The 15,312-nt window shown below is 41.9% G+C and overlaps 1 protein-coding gene across 5 annotated transcripts in view; it reads left to right on the forward strand.

Moving 5' to 3' along the window:
• RALGAPB (Ral GTPase activating protein non-catalytic subunit beta) overlaps positions 1 to 15,312 on the forward strand; it is a 185,213-nt gene that overhangs the window by 93,184 nt on the left and 76,717 nt on the right. For 3 of the 5 annotated variants that reach the window (XM_082271892.1, XM_082271893.1, XM_082271894.1), the window contains exon 10: positions 12,142 to 12,343. In XM_082271892.1, the coding sequence (XP_082128018.1) occupies positions 12,142 to 12,343 (202 nt within the window). Of the gene's footprint in view, positions 1 to 821; positions 858 to 12,141; positions 12,344 to 15,312 lie in introns of all 5 variants that reach the window. The other 2 variants (XM_082271891.1, XM_082271895.1) reach the window with 1 other exon arrangement.

Consider the following 15,312-nt stretch of genomic DNA (forward strand, 5'->3'; position numbering starts at 1 on the left):
ATGTGCCTAGACTGCTTACGAATTTTTTCGGCCAACAAAAATCTACTTCAGAAGTGATGTCATGTGCTGGTTTACTTTCCGTGTGTTTTTTCTTCTCTGAGCATGCCCAGTCTTGCTCATCAGATTTTTGTCTGCCGAAATCTGTACTGACTGACGAAAAATCGGCCTTTGTGTTGTCAGCCAACAAAAATTTTATAGCCTGCACACCAGATTTTATTCGGCCGAAAAGTCGGAGTCGGTTGTCGAAAGCATCATACTAACAAGCCGAAAATCGGCCAATCGGACGTTGGCCAAAAATTCACGGCCAACTATCGACGCGTGTGTACGAGGCATAAGGGTAGGATTTGCTTAGAAGAAGTGAGTGTGGGTCAGAGGAGTTTAGTGTATACAGACAGTTGTCCTTTAAAGCATCTGAAGATATTTTAGGTTTTGTTCCATGTTATGGTCTTTCTGCTCTGAATTTTCTTGGCTTGTCGACAACCAGGTATGGATATGGCTGGGAAGCGACCAATTCATTTCATTAGACCAGTTATAACCCATTAGGTAGATGCCATCCTCCATTTTTGTGGATTTATTTTCCATTGTTGTGCCTAGTGTTTCCCAAACTCACATGTCACTGTCACCCCCCCTACCCCAATCATTATTATTTTTCTTTTTTTTTTTTTTCTTTTTCTTTTTTTTTTTTCTTTTATTCTTTTAAAGGAAAAATGAGAGTAAGCGTTCCTTATTTAAATTGAACTTTACACCATAATTTAAAGTACTTTCTTGTAACTACTTCTGTCCTTTTGATTTCTTTCCATTTTATTTCTGTTATCTTGCAGCATCTTTTATCCAAATTCTCCTTTCTTATAAATCTTGTAAGTAGGAATCTGTAGCTTATCCTCAATTGCAATCATCTTTATTCTCTATTTATTATTTTTAATGTCCCGATAACCGCTCGCTTTCTTCCTAACATTGTCGTGGTCTTGTTGCTTTTATTTTTACTCCCCAGTTTTTATTTTCACTTTTATTTTGCTGAGTATCCATCCTTCTCTGTTGCTCTGTGGGGTAAAAAAACAAAAAAACAAATCATTTCATTCCTTGAGTCCCGTCAGCCTGAATGGGAATGAGTATTGGTACAGAGACAAAACCAGTCTGTTTCCAATCTTCCCCATTTGTTTCATGTCATGAATTTGAGGAATTTGCACTAACCATGGTTCTTTTTTTTTTTTTTTTTTCGTTTTCATTCTTTTTAGTTATTTTTATCTTCTATTTGGATGTACTGTTTGATCTATGTGCATGTAGTTCATTTTATTTCAATAGATATCTTGGTGTAGTATGTTGGCATAACCTGCATCCAAAGCAGAGGCTCATGGGAAAAAAGGCATAAAGATTTTTGTTTTTTTACAGAAAACTTGGCTAGAGTTGCTATTGTCAACTTTATATTTTTTGCAGGTGAATAGTTGTGGCAAAAATAAATGTGCAGTTTATTTTTGGTCTGACTTTTTTTTAAAACTTTGCTAATGTGTTGTGTCCTGTTTTTTGATGCACACCTGTCCTATAAGTTTGGCGTTGGATATGGCACACTATATAGTCAAAATTATGTGGACACCCCTCTAAATTACTGAGTTCAGAGGAAGGTTACAGTTAAAGTGACTCTAAACACTAAAGGTTTTTTTTTTTTTTGCCTTAATGCATTCTCTTCACTGCTTGTTACCCCCTTCCCTTTCACCTGTCTGACTCCTTTATGGATCCAGCACTTTTCCCCACCTTCAGGTTATCTTTCCCCTCTTCCTGGTCTGCTGATAGCAGCAGGAGCCATTGATACAGAGAAGGGCAGCTTGGCCCTTGTCCCTGCTCTTTTGTCATAGGATTTGATTGACAGCAGCGAAAGCCAATGTCTCCTGCTGCTATTAATCTGCCCAGTTAGGAGGGACAGAGCGAAGAGAGACGCTGCTCTGATGCACAGTGCTGGATTGAGAATGGGCTCAAGTATGTATAAGAGGAGTCTGGGGGGGGCATTCTGTGACACAGAAGGTTTTTTTACCCTAAAGCATAGAATAGAATGCATTAAGGTAAAAATAAAAAAAAAAAATTAGGCTTTAGAACCACTTTAAAGAAGAAAAAATTACTTTTAAGTCATTTTAGAAAATGTGCGCTTCTAAACTTTTTTTTAAAACAGTTTAGGGAAGGGTCTGATCCAGCTTTCTTTGCCCTTGTGCACAGAGCCAACTTCATAATGACACGGTTTAATGAGTTTGGTGTGGAGGATTTCCAGTGGCCTGCACAGCCCTGCCCTCAAACCTATTTAACACAATTAGGATGAACTGGAATGCAGATTGATAGCGAGGTTTTCTTATCCAGCATCAGAGCCTAACCACGGAAATTTTCTTTTGACTTGTCACAAATTCCGACTGATATGCTTTCATTTCTAGTGGAAAAGAGTGGATGCCCTTTAGCTGCAAGGAAGGGGCCCAACTCTATATTAATGTCCATGGCTTTGGAATCTGATGTCCTGCAATCTCATATTAATGTAATGGTAAGATTTCCAAGAGCATTTGGACAAATAGGGTTCATTGGCTGCCCAAAACAATTCCGTAAAAGCAGTCTGTGGTCCCCATTTTGGGGTCATGCAGACAGTCTTTGAAAACAAGCGCTCGGCAACTGTTCAATAGCACCCAACCACTGGGTTCATGCTAATTGGTGAAGTAAACTCCTGCTGTGAGCACAGGCAACAACTGTCAGAAGTCACACAGTTGCTGGAAGTTTTTCAGCTTCAGCCTCGATTATGTTTTAGCTCTTGATCATTTTAAGAGACCGATTTTAAGACTCTTCCTGTGAGCAGATCCTTCAGTCTTCTGTTCAGAAGCGAAAAGCATCTAATGTATTGCCTGTACGGAGCTGTCACTGTTAGGCAACTTTTATGGCAGGCGCCATTGCTGACCTCCTTCTGGAAAACACAACACATGCTTTTAATACAAATGCATGTTTTCATGGCACTACAGCAACTGGGCTCTGCTTGCATTCGTTTACGACTAGAAGAAGATTGTGCTAGCAGTAAAATTATTATCCGAGGCCCTTGTGTGTGCCCCTCTGCACTTAACCTGCTAGTCCTGTGCTTCCTTGGATAACTCTTCTCCTTTAATTTGCTAGAAGCAAAGCTCCGTGCAGAGATAATGTGGCTCTTTCCACTTGCATAACCAGTCAGGTGATTATAGATTTCCTACTCTACTACTTTAAAACCAGCCCCTATGTAAAAGTTGCCAGACAGAGTGGGGTTGAATTACTAAAGCTGGAGAGTACAAAATCTGGTGCAGCTTTGCATGGTAGCTAATCAGCCTCTAACTTCAGCTTTTACAAAAAAGAAAAAAACTAGAAGCTGATTGGTTTCTATGCAGAGTTGCACCAAATTTTGCACTCTCCAGTTTTAGTAAATTAACCCCATTATGACTGAGCAGCAGTATATCCTCTGCTTTGACATCCATATGAGTTACCTAAAACACACGTAAATAGAACATCCAGCATCTGAAAAACTGAAAAGGAAAGACTGCTCACATGCAGCATTCAATCGTCCACATCTATACTGATATTTAAAGAAAACATTAAGTCAATGAACCTATAGATAACTTGCACTAAAATTACACCCATTGATATGAACCCTTGGGCCCCTTTCACATGGGCCGGATCCAGTTTTGCTCCGCAGGGATCAGTAGACAGATCCAGGTCCTTGTCCGCTCAACTTATTCATAGGGGACATTGACACAGCCCACTCAGCTCTATGGGCAGTCAGACGTACATGGACCGACTGTCTGTTTACACTCGACTTATTTTCGATCTAGCCAGCTAGAGAGGAAGGGATCCCCCTACCGTTGTTTGTTTTTGCCAGCTCAGATTGGAAGTAGCCAGGTGTAAACTGACAGCTGGTATGTTAACGTCCAACTGCCCATAGATGAAAATGGAAGCTCCGATCAGGCCCACCTCAAAAACAGACAATGAGTGAAATCCAAACTCTTGATCTGCATGAATTTAGATTGGAGACTCAGAAGGCACTAAAGCTATTGAAACAGCATGACAGCCAGGTAAAGGCTCGTACACACTTGACCAAAATCGGACAAAATATCCTCCGATTTTTCTCTCTCATGCTCAGCGGTCATAACCGTTTTTAGTTTCTCGTCCGATTTTTTTTTTTTTCTTTGGCACGTTTGTTCCTAGACTTCCTGGTCGTCAGCAACTTCAGATGATGCGCGGGCTTTCATATCCAATTTTTTGCGGACATACTGCATACACGTTAAACGAAACTTGGTTGTCTGGGGACAGACGATAAAAATTTTGGTGTTTGTCCCTCTGTTTTTTTTCGCTGAAAATGTCGGCATCGGCTGCTGAAAGTTGTGTACACACTAGGCGAAAACCGTACGATTTTACCTCGGACGAGAATTTTTTCGGCAGATTTTCTACTAGTGCGTATACCCCACTTAACGAGAATTTTCAGAACTGGTCAGCAATGACTTCCTCCCATGTTCTTTCACTACAGGTCACACAGTCAGATTGTGATCAGTCTAGTCAACCGAATTTACTAACGTGTAGTGCTGAGGCTCTACCTGATTGATTCCATATTATTTTGTCAGTCAGACAGCTCTTACCAGTTTGCTGTGATTGAGCGATGCTGACCTGTATTTCTAATAATCCTGACCGTGAGCTGGCAAGTGATAAAGCAGCAATCATTAGATTCTACTTTATCAAATGATCAACCGCAGGGAAGAATATTATTTTCTTGCAGTCTGTTTTGTTTCTAACAACTTCCTGTTTCTGATGATTCCCTTCTGTGGTCTCTGTGCATGAGCTACAGGTTTTTGTTTTTTTTTTGTCCTGGGTGATTTGCCAAAAAAACTGCAGGACAGGAAGATTGCTGCATAAATGATCTCTGTACAAAAAGTACTAATCTGTATGCATGTTATCTTGCTCGATTTTAAGGTCACATCAGATGCTTTATGCATGTAATCTTTCCATACTTTACGTTCAGCCTGCAGTGCTTGTGTTTTTATATATGTATTGCTTTTAGTCCTTTGTATATATTTAAATATTTATTGAGCCTTTTAGATGGTCTTGTAATCGGAGTGCAATTGATACCAAAGTATAATACAGTCTGTAACTACAATACAATCACAATGATAAAAACTTGCTAGTGAGCTTTAAATGCAAGCTTAATTTTACTGTGCTTTGTACAACTTCTGTAGCAAAATTTAAAACTGTGTAGGGCACAGTTTAGAATATTTTCTAAGGGGGGGTGGGGGGGGGGGTTTATTTAGAATTCAGGACCCAGAAAGTTTAGGGTATGAGCCAACAAGCATTTTTATAGGCATTCTAAGCCTTCCTATCTGCACCTTGTGTTTTTCCACCTCTATAAGATGTGCATTAATCATGAAGTTTCATGGTGTCATGCCTGTTCTCACAGCCTGTAGTGGAGTAATGCTCCCCATTCCTGTGTCAGCAGATTATGTGTTCTTACATGGTTCATGGATCAATGCATGACCTTTGTAGTTTAAGAACCTACACGTCCTGTGAGGAAATTATATATCCCACAATCCTTGGGTCTCAGTCTTGTTTGGTACAGTGATTAGATCTGACACAGCCACAAACATGCAGAGCATTCATAGAGAGATCATCATGCTAGAAGAGATATTTCATCACATTAGCACTCCCAGATTTGTGATGCAGTACAAAGGCAATGCCTAGACATGCACTGGATGCTGTATAACACGGAACAATAAGTTGCCAGTTCCTAGGGACAAGCTAGGTGAATGAATACATTGATATGGGAGAATAAATCAACTATGACACTACAAATTGCAGCCACAACATGTGAGCCCATTACAAGGTAAGGCAAACAAAATGACACTAATACCTAGTTTAAACTACAAAAACATTGGAAAGTGCACAATACCTTTTAAAAAGAACCTGTAGTGTTAAAGAACACAGAGCCCTGCTCTTGTACTCTCTAGCCCTGCCCTTTGCATGTTGCCAATGTAAGAGGAAGGACCTCCAAGTCTCTGAAATATTTTCTGTGCCATGCGCAACACAGGAAAGTCAGAGGGAGCTTAGAGAATTGAATGCATGGCTAAAGACCTGGCATAAGAGGGAAGGATTTGGGTTTCTAGAGCACTCGGCTGACTTTTCCTTGGGGTACAACCTATATGCTAAATATGGTTTGCCTCTACTTGGAAGGGGGTCTGCTGTGCTGGGGGAGAAGTTTTTAGGAAGGCTGGAAGAGTATTTAAATTAGAATTGAGGGTGGAGGGTGAATTAGATTATAATAGGGCAGACGGGTCAGTCCCTAATGGAGGGTGGAATGGGGGGAGGGCTATGGCGGGTGATAAGAAGGTTCCCATGTTACAAGCAACCACTGGAAATGGTACTATTTGTACTGCAAAAACAATATGCAAAATACATGTGCAAAAGGTGACAATGAATTAAAGTGTTTGTTCACCAATGTCAGAAGTCTGCCAAGCAAAGTCGGTTCAAGCCCTGGACCAGCATCTGCCTCAGACTATTAGCGATCTCCACAGCCCAGTGCTCCAGTGAGTGCTGGAGGGGCAGTGCAGAAAGCGGGAGACAGGTCGGGCCTGAGCATGTAGGCCTATCTAATCTAAATACATTCTTCAGCCCTGTATGTACAAAAGAGCATAGGGAGCTCATGTCTGTAATGGAGGTGGTATTGACATAGCCCCAAATGAACCGATATGGCTAAAAATTGATATGGTGCAGAAATATTTAGACAGAATAAAGGTAAATAAGGCATCTAGACCAGACAGCATACATCCGCGGGTTATTAAAGTATTGAGCTCTGTCATTTTTGGGAAGTCTTTAATGACTGGCATAGGAACACTGGATTGGCATAAGGCCAATGTGGTGCCCATATTTAAAAAAGCGTCAAAGTCTTTACAAAATTATCTATAGACCTGTTAGTTTAACTTCTGTAGTTGGGAAGATACTGGAGAGTTTAGTAAAAGACCACATAGTTGAGTTTTGGCTTATAAAGCAATAGCCTAGCCAGCATGGATTAATGACAGAAGTTGTCAAACACAGCTGATTTATTTATGTGGAGGTAACTAAAACCTTAGAAAAGGAGTGGCTGTGGACCTTGTATACTTTGTGCAAAAGTGTTTGACATGGTTCCCCACACACGGCTAATGTGTAAGGTAAATACAGGTTTGGAAAAATCAGTTTGTAAATGGATAGAAAACTGGCTGGAATTCAGAGTAGTAGTTAATGATTCGTCCTCTAAATGGTTTAGGTTATCGGTGGTGTACCCCAAGGTTCGGTTTTGGGACCCTTACATTTTAATGTTCTTTATAAGTGATATAGGGGCTGGGATTTAAAGTACCATTTCAGTGTTTGCCGATAACACCAAGCTTTGCGGTGGAATAACATCCTTACAGAATGTTTCCAACTAACAAGCCGACCTCAATGCATTGCTTAATTGGGCAACAATGTGGCAAATGAGGTTTAATGTTGATAAATGTAAAGTTATGCACTTTGGGGGTAAAAATATGCATGCATCATATGTACTGGGAGGAGAACAGCTGGGAAAGTCAATGGTGGAGACGGATCTGGGTGTTCTGGTAGATCATAAGCTTAATTATAGCATGCAATTTCAAGCTGTGGTTTCCAAAGCAAGTTTGTATTAGGAGTTACTTGGACTGCAGAGAGAAAGATATAATTTTTCCCCTGTACAAATCATTAGTAAGTCCTCATATGAAATTCAGTTTTAGACACCAGTTCACAAAAAGGATATCGGGGAACTGGAGAAAGTGCAGCAAAGGGCAACCAAACTGATAAGAGGCACAGAGGAGCTCAGCTATGAGGAAGGATTAAAGGAGCTAAGTTAGGAGATTAAGCGGGGATATGATAATGTTAAATACATAAGTGGCCAATACAGTGAACTTGGTGTTGAGTTAATCTCCAAATACGGAAAGGTTTCTTCACAGTAAGAGATGTGGAATAGGCAGAAGAAGCCACCTCTGTTCTAGCAACAGAAGGATGATATGTGGCTTTCTTCTTTTAGTAATGTGTAATCTGTGACCTAGGTGCCTCAGACGTACGCTGACAGCCCTGAGCAGTGATGACGGCAAACATAAGCCATTTACTCTGTAGCGCTGTATACATGTTGCTGATACGTTGCATGTGTACAGTACTACTTTTTATGCAGTATCTTACTGCCAGCTACTGCCAACAATATTCTGCAAACTAGTTGCCGTATTTCTATCTGGTTGTGTGCATAAAGCCTAAAACAAGCCCTCATTCACCTCCGTAGTTCTAGTCAATGTGAAGAAGGTTGTCTTCATAATAGAGACACTCAGATCTCAGTTTTTTTTTTTTGCCGTGTGAGCGGAAATCTTAAAGCAGAACTTTACCCATAACAGTTTGATAACCGTTAATGTTCTTTAATAAAAGGACATACATTTCACATTATAAACAATGCTAAGAAAATGAGTGTGTTCTGTAAATTGCCTCCAGCTTTGCTCTTGTTTTTGCTGGAGGCTGCCATTTTCTTGAAGCCCAGAGCAGTCACTTCCTTATTGGAACCCCCCCGGTCTCAAAAACTGTCACTTCAATTAAAATCTGTACATTTCCAGGCTTGATTGTTTGTCCTGCCTCAATTAGTGAGTAAGGCTTGGTGCCGGTTCACACTGAATCGGCACGACTTCGGGGGAGACCTGTGAAGTCCCGTGCACCGTGACTTCGGCACGACTTGCACGGACTTCATAAAATAAATGTCTAAGCAAGTCGCTCCAGGTCGCCCCGAAGTAGTACAGGAACCTTTTTCTAAGTCGCAGCGACTTGTGTCGCTCCTATTAGAACCATTCCTGTACCACACAAAGGACCGCGACGGTGCACGACTTGTCAGGCTGACTAAGTCGCCTGACAAGTCGTACTATTGTTAATGGGCTCTTAGAGTAATTATGCAATTTTCTTCAACCACTGGTGGAAGGAAAGAAAATTGCTTGATTTCCCCATCAAGATAGTCTGTTGATGGGGGAATCCCTGCTGCATTGCTATTGTGTTCAGCCAGCAGGGAACCTTCCCTACCAGCAGAACACAAGGATTAACGTAACCGTTTGGGGAAAAAACAAACTGGCTGGTTGTACACAAGTAGATTGATCGAGTTGTGTACAGTAAGGGTGCCCATACATGGATCGAAATTCGGCTGGTCCCTGCTGAACTGGCCAACTTTTAGTGCTGAAGTTCACAGGCTTCCAGGGAGAAAGGAAAGATTATCGGTGAGATAAGAGAAGACACTATTTTTGTTAAGCTGGGTACACACTAGAAGTTTTTTTTTTTTCATTCAATCCAGTGGGCTGAACTAAATAAAAAATAAAAAAAAGTGATATATTGCCAAACTAACACAAGCGATGTTAGTGTGGTGATATCCCCTGCTGTGCTAGGGTATTCTGACGGGTACTGCCCCCTTACCAGAACATACTGATCAGCGCTGGAAGCCTTTGGCTTCCAGCACTGATCGGATACTGGTTTTCCAGCATGCCTGTTCGACAGAAGCTGATAGTGAGACTGGCTTCTGTAGAACAGACCACTTTACACACAGGCTGAAAGTTGGACGGGTTCAGCAGTAATTTCAGATGATTTTCAGCCTGTATGTACAAGGCTTCCTTTTGACTCTTTTTTTGTGTCTCCCTGCCAGCAGAGTTTGTCCTGTCGCCTGCTGTTCTTTTTATTTCTGCCTCTCTTATCTGTGTTCCCTCAGCACAGTCTGTCATTCCTGTTGCTTTCTTTCCCATTCAACAACAGTAAATCCTAAAGCTGTTAGATCGGCCTCTAGTGGCTCTGATTTAAGGCTCAATGCTGAGGATAGAAAGCAACTGAGCATGTGCAGAGCAGAGGGGGACTGGATTTTAAACTATATTGGCAAGGATTTCTCAACCGGGGTTCTGCGGTTCCCTGCTGCCCCCCATGTAGTGTGCCCTCTTGACCCTCTGTGCTTTACCCTGCTGCCCCCCTATACACGGCTTTTCTCAAGTGACCCAGAATTGAGCATCTGTGCAGGAACAAAGCAAGCACAACTTTCGCAAAAAAACAGGTATGTTTTAATATTGATTTTGTTATTTATTGTTATTTTTAAAAATAATTGTTCTATCAACAATTCGCTGATCACACCATTGTTCAATGAGTTGTAGATGTGAACATTATTTCAGTGGGTTCCCTGAGATCTCAAACTTTTTGCCAAGGTTTCTTCCAAGGTAAAAAAGGATGAGAATCTCTGGCATAGGCACTTATTTTTATTGTTTTACATACCGTAGCTATACCTGCAAAAGAGTTCAGCCTGTAGAGATCTATCAGGACTTAATTTTCTGACTAAAGTTGTCCAATTGACAGGTGGCACCACCTGTCAAACTCACCTTTTTAAGTCAATTGGACCATGCCACAACTACGAGCAAAACGCTTGACTTGCTGTTGTGGTGTGTTCCATTCAAAAACTCTGTATGGCAGAAGCATTCAGGAGGTGACAGAATCGCCTCCTGAATGCCTGGAGACAGCTACTTGTCTGCCCTCGAAAAAGTGATCCAACACGTATCACGTTTTAGAGACTTGTGAACTTGGCCTTAGAAACCAGCTGAACTTAAGAGCCTTTGATCTTTAAAAGTTGGCTGCCAACACTGATCAGTGTGTTCTGGCAGGGGGAGTCCCTCTGTCAAAGCACAAAGGCACCGTGGGAAGATTGCCACACTAACATCAGTTGTGTTAGTGCGGTGATCCTTCAGTTTTTCTTTTTCGTTTAACCCAGCGGGTTCTAGTGTGTACCAGGCTTAAAACACGCCCTGCACACCAGGGAGAGTTCTTGGGCTTGTTCTTATGGGTCTTTGCAATGTGGAGTGAGGTTCTGGCAGAACAAGCTAGATGAATCAGACCTCAGCTCAGGTGGTGGTACATCATTGCGAAAGGCACTTTAAAATTTGGGCTTGATTCTTTCTTTGCATGTACTGCATGCATGGACACATACTGTTCACTCATGTGAAGTAACTTCTAACACAACAGAAGTCTCCTACTTACACCAATTTGAGGCTGTCTCCCTTAGCTTCGCCAGTGCCTTTTGCAGTCTCCCATAAACTAGCCATTAATTAGCAGTTGCCCTAAGCATCTCTTGTAAATTGGCATCTGTTCCTAGGCACCTAATATATTGGTTCCTTGTCACCTGTGAATTGCCCCCAGCTGCCACCCTGTGGTTGTTGGTTTCCCCTATCTATCTCTTGCAGATTGCCAGCTGCTTCTAGCTGTCTTGTGCAGATTGCCAGCTGCCAATTGCTGTTGTTTGTAGATTGGTGGCTTCCCCCATTCTCCGACTATAAGTCTGTTAGCAATTGCCCCTCAATCGGCAGCTTTTCCTAGCTGTTGCCCGTAGATAGGTGGCTTTCCCTAGTTGCCACTTGTAGGCTGCAGATTTCCACTAACTCTCATCCATAGATTGACCGCTTTCCATGGATTTCCCTAGCTGTCATTTCTAGATTGGTGGCTGCTGCTGAAAGTTGGCAGTTTGCCCTAGATATTGTCCATAGATTAGCAGCTGCCCCTAGCTGTCGCTTTTAAATTGGCAGCCTCCCCTAACTGTCACCCACAGATTGATTGCTGCCCCTAGAGGGCTCTTTTAACAGCATTGTCTTGCAATAGTAAAAAAAAGATTTTTAGGTTAGGAGTGCAGGTACAAACTTTGTCGCCTGTTAAGTTGTCTTATTTCTGTAGCTAGGCCCGATTTGTGAACTACTGTTTAAACAGTCTACATATACCGTTCACCTTTAATTCTATACATACTGGCTGAGTACCAACACGAACTGCATATAACACATGAATTCAATATACTACATATTATACATTATTTGATCAGGCATATGTGACTATGTAGAATACTTTTTCCCTTTAAAATAACATAACCATGTTTAGGGTAAAGTTACTGAATTGGTAAACGATCTGGTATATGTTTTTTGTACAGTAGATCACTATTTTAATGCTGACTAGAGAGTAGTTTGTTGCTGGCACTAATTTCTGTATCGCCTTTTGTCCTGTGAAATCTTTGTGTCGTTCTTTCCCATGAGCCCAGTTTTTTTCTGTGTGTTAATTATGTCCAATCAAACACTCTTTCCTCACTCTCTGCAGCAATAGCTACACAGGCCACCGTTGAGCTTCGCCGTAAAGGTTCCCAGATGTCCACAGACACAATGGGATCAAGCACCATTTATGATGCCAATGAAATCCCAGATAATTACGAGGCTGGACGGGCTGAAGCCTGCGGTACCTTATGTAGGATTTTCTGCAGCAAGAAGACTGGGGAGGAAATATTGTCTGCTTATCTCTCCAGGTACGAGGGTTTGCCTACTGTGATTCTTGATGTTTATCTATTTCTGTTTATGTACATGCAGATGGTTTTCCTGAAATTTATGGATCAGTCTTACCAGACTACCCTTGAGCAACTTGCATGCTAAAAAATGGGCAATGTCTGACGTTTTTCTGAACTTGCAGAAAATGATCTGCCCAATCAAATAGGATAGAGAGTGTGATGGAATTAGCTTACACTTCGCTTGAGTGCTTCCGTCAGTACACCACTTTCTCAAGGTCTGAACATAGATATCAGATATAATAGCCGCATATTGCAACCAAGAACTAGACCGGATTTGTTTAGCTGCAAAACTGGAACTTTTTATTTGAAAACTCACAATTTATACTACACAACCAGGTGAGGCTGATCACATAATATGCAAACGTAACTGTATACAGAAATATAATTAAAATGCTAAATAACTTGGCACTTAAACCAGCCTAGGTGGAGTGCACAGACTGCTAGCAGGTAAACAATAGGTGACACAACTATTAAGCATGGGACAGACAAGCTTAGCAGAAAACACATAATAGCTTAATAAACAGACAATAGCAGGAGAGTGCCAGCAACACACTGTCTGGGATCGATCTAACAAAGTACAATACACGTTATTACAAGTGTAAACACACCCCCTAATAGTTTGCTAGCAGACAATAGGTGTGTTAGCACAATTAATAATGTGTGGAAGACAGGTGGTTGAGCTGATGATATGAACATCTGCTAAGAGTCTGACTGTGTGGAGCCGTCCTTATTGGTAATTGGGCAGCTAGGCCCTAAATAGGGACCCCAGGCCTAGAGTCCCAGAGTCTGTTTTGGTGAGACATGGACATGAATCCAAAGTAACATTATTCCAAACCTCGCATAAACCTCACAGAGTAGTGTTCCCTTAAAAGCCAGGGCCCATAGTCAGTAGGCAAGAAGCTAGCTTACAGTCCCCTCCAAAAGCCTCTGTCCCGGGTGAGTCTATCACCGAGGGCACATCTGTTACCAGGCTTACTATTCTCTACTATGCCAGCTTAAAACAGACCCAACACCTGTGTTCCTCTGGCACACCATTGCAATCCCTGTTGCTTGTACATTCAGAATCATTTGATGCTAACAAAAACACAAAAGGTTTGATCCTATCAATCTTGAATTTCTGCCTGCATCCCTGCTACATAGTTTAACCCGTCACTAAGACTGAAGGTGATGAGACATCGATAATTTTTATGCTTTACCACCAGAGTAGAAGCTGAGAGAAAATCTTACAATGGTGACACCTGTTCCACTGGCAGCTGCCTATTCGGTTATTTCCCCTCACCTGTTAAAGATTAACTCTCACTTCCTGTTTTTGTCTGCAAGAAACTTTTAATAATTTTTAACCAAGTGATTGAATCACATCATCAAGTTAGCACTTACGTCATCTGCTTCTGTATGTGACAAATTATTTAATTGCTTAGTAACAATTTTATAGTAAACCACCCTCTTATTATAGCCTTAACCTTTGTTCATGTCAATGTATGGCTGTGCATACTTGAAAATGCACTTTCCCATTAAGAACCAGCTCCCACCACAGTGAATTTTTACTTACCAGCAATCCTGCTCCTGAGGCCTTCACTATGTGGCCTTGCTGTGCCAGGGCTAAAGTTGCAGAAGTTAAGCATAAAGATTGCCTTTAGAGGAAACTTAGAAATCTGTAAATGAAACACAAGAATGGGCTTCTGAAACCACAAGTAAAATTGTGGAAGCCACATCAAAATTATTTTCACATATTCCGTGAAGGAAGCTATCATTGTATTGCCAAAACCGGGTAAGAACTCACTCCTCCAATCATATCGACCCATTTTTTTGCTTGCATCAGACATGAAAGAACTAGCAATAGTCCTAGTGAATAGACTGGCTGTATATACGGATATCTAAATTAATTCACACCGGCCAATCCAGTTTAATCTCCTTGAGGGCTACGGCCACGAATATAAGCAGATTTGTGAATATGCAAATACCGACAGATAACACATGACAAAGAGCGTTCTTATCTTTAGCCTCTAAAAAAGTAATCCGTAGTATAACATGGGGATATCTAAGGGAGGTACTGTCATCTTTCTGGATTGGACCCAAATTTATTACATGGATCTGGCTCTTGTATGACTTGCGTACAGCAAGACTGAGAATTCATACCCTCTCTCATCCATTTAGACTATACAGGGGAACCAGGCAGGAATGAAAGAATTCCTGCTTCTGTTTGCTTTAGCAATAGAGCACCTGGCCATTGCCATCAGACAGTAACCGGCTGTAGTGGGATTCCGAAGAGGGGCAAGGGAAAACTAGATAACATTGTATGGCGTTGATGCCCTTCTTTCTCTATCGTTCATTGACGGACGCAGTCTCTTTTCTTCTTAACAGTAGTGTTATACTGCCCCATACAGGAGTAGGACACTAGGTAGAAAACAAGTTCTGGCTACGTCTATGGGCATTCCCAGGAGGTATACTCCCTCTCTCTGCTATAGGATGTCAGTTTTTTTTTTCTGCCTAGTCAGGAGTAAGGACCTGGTTCCTTGGTGGGATTTCTCTGGTCCTGGCAAAAGTTTTCTTTCTAGATAGTTTTTTTATCCAGATTTTTTTCTGTGCGAGCTACAATCAACTTAGCCAGACTGGGTGATGGGCTGGATATATAGATCCAGTGGTCACCCCAGCCGGCCAGCGAGTGCGCACAGACCCCAGCTCCACGCTAGGTCGGCCGCGAGTTAAACGTCTTGCCAGGTCGCATACAACCAGGTCTAGGCCTGCGTTGCAGCATTCCTATTGGCCGACAGCCCCCCCACTTCTTTGGAGAGGGGTTCTGTCAGGAGATGGCGCCCACCTGTTCCAGGTATGGTGAGTAATTATTCCCCCCCCTCCTCCCTCTGGTGGGTTTTGGGGTGGACGTGGGCACATCCTTGGGACGGTCGGACACCCGGGTTCCCCTCTGTCCT

Source organism: Pelophylax lessonae (assembly GCF_965119305.1).
Source record: "Pelophylax lessonae genome assembly, chromosome: 11".
Taxonomy (NCBI): domain Eukaryota; kingdom Metazoa; phylum Chordata; class Amphibia; order Anura; family Ranidae; genus Pelophylax; species Pelophylax lessonae.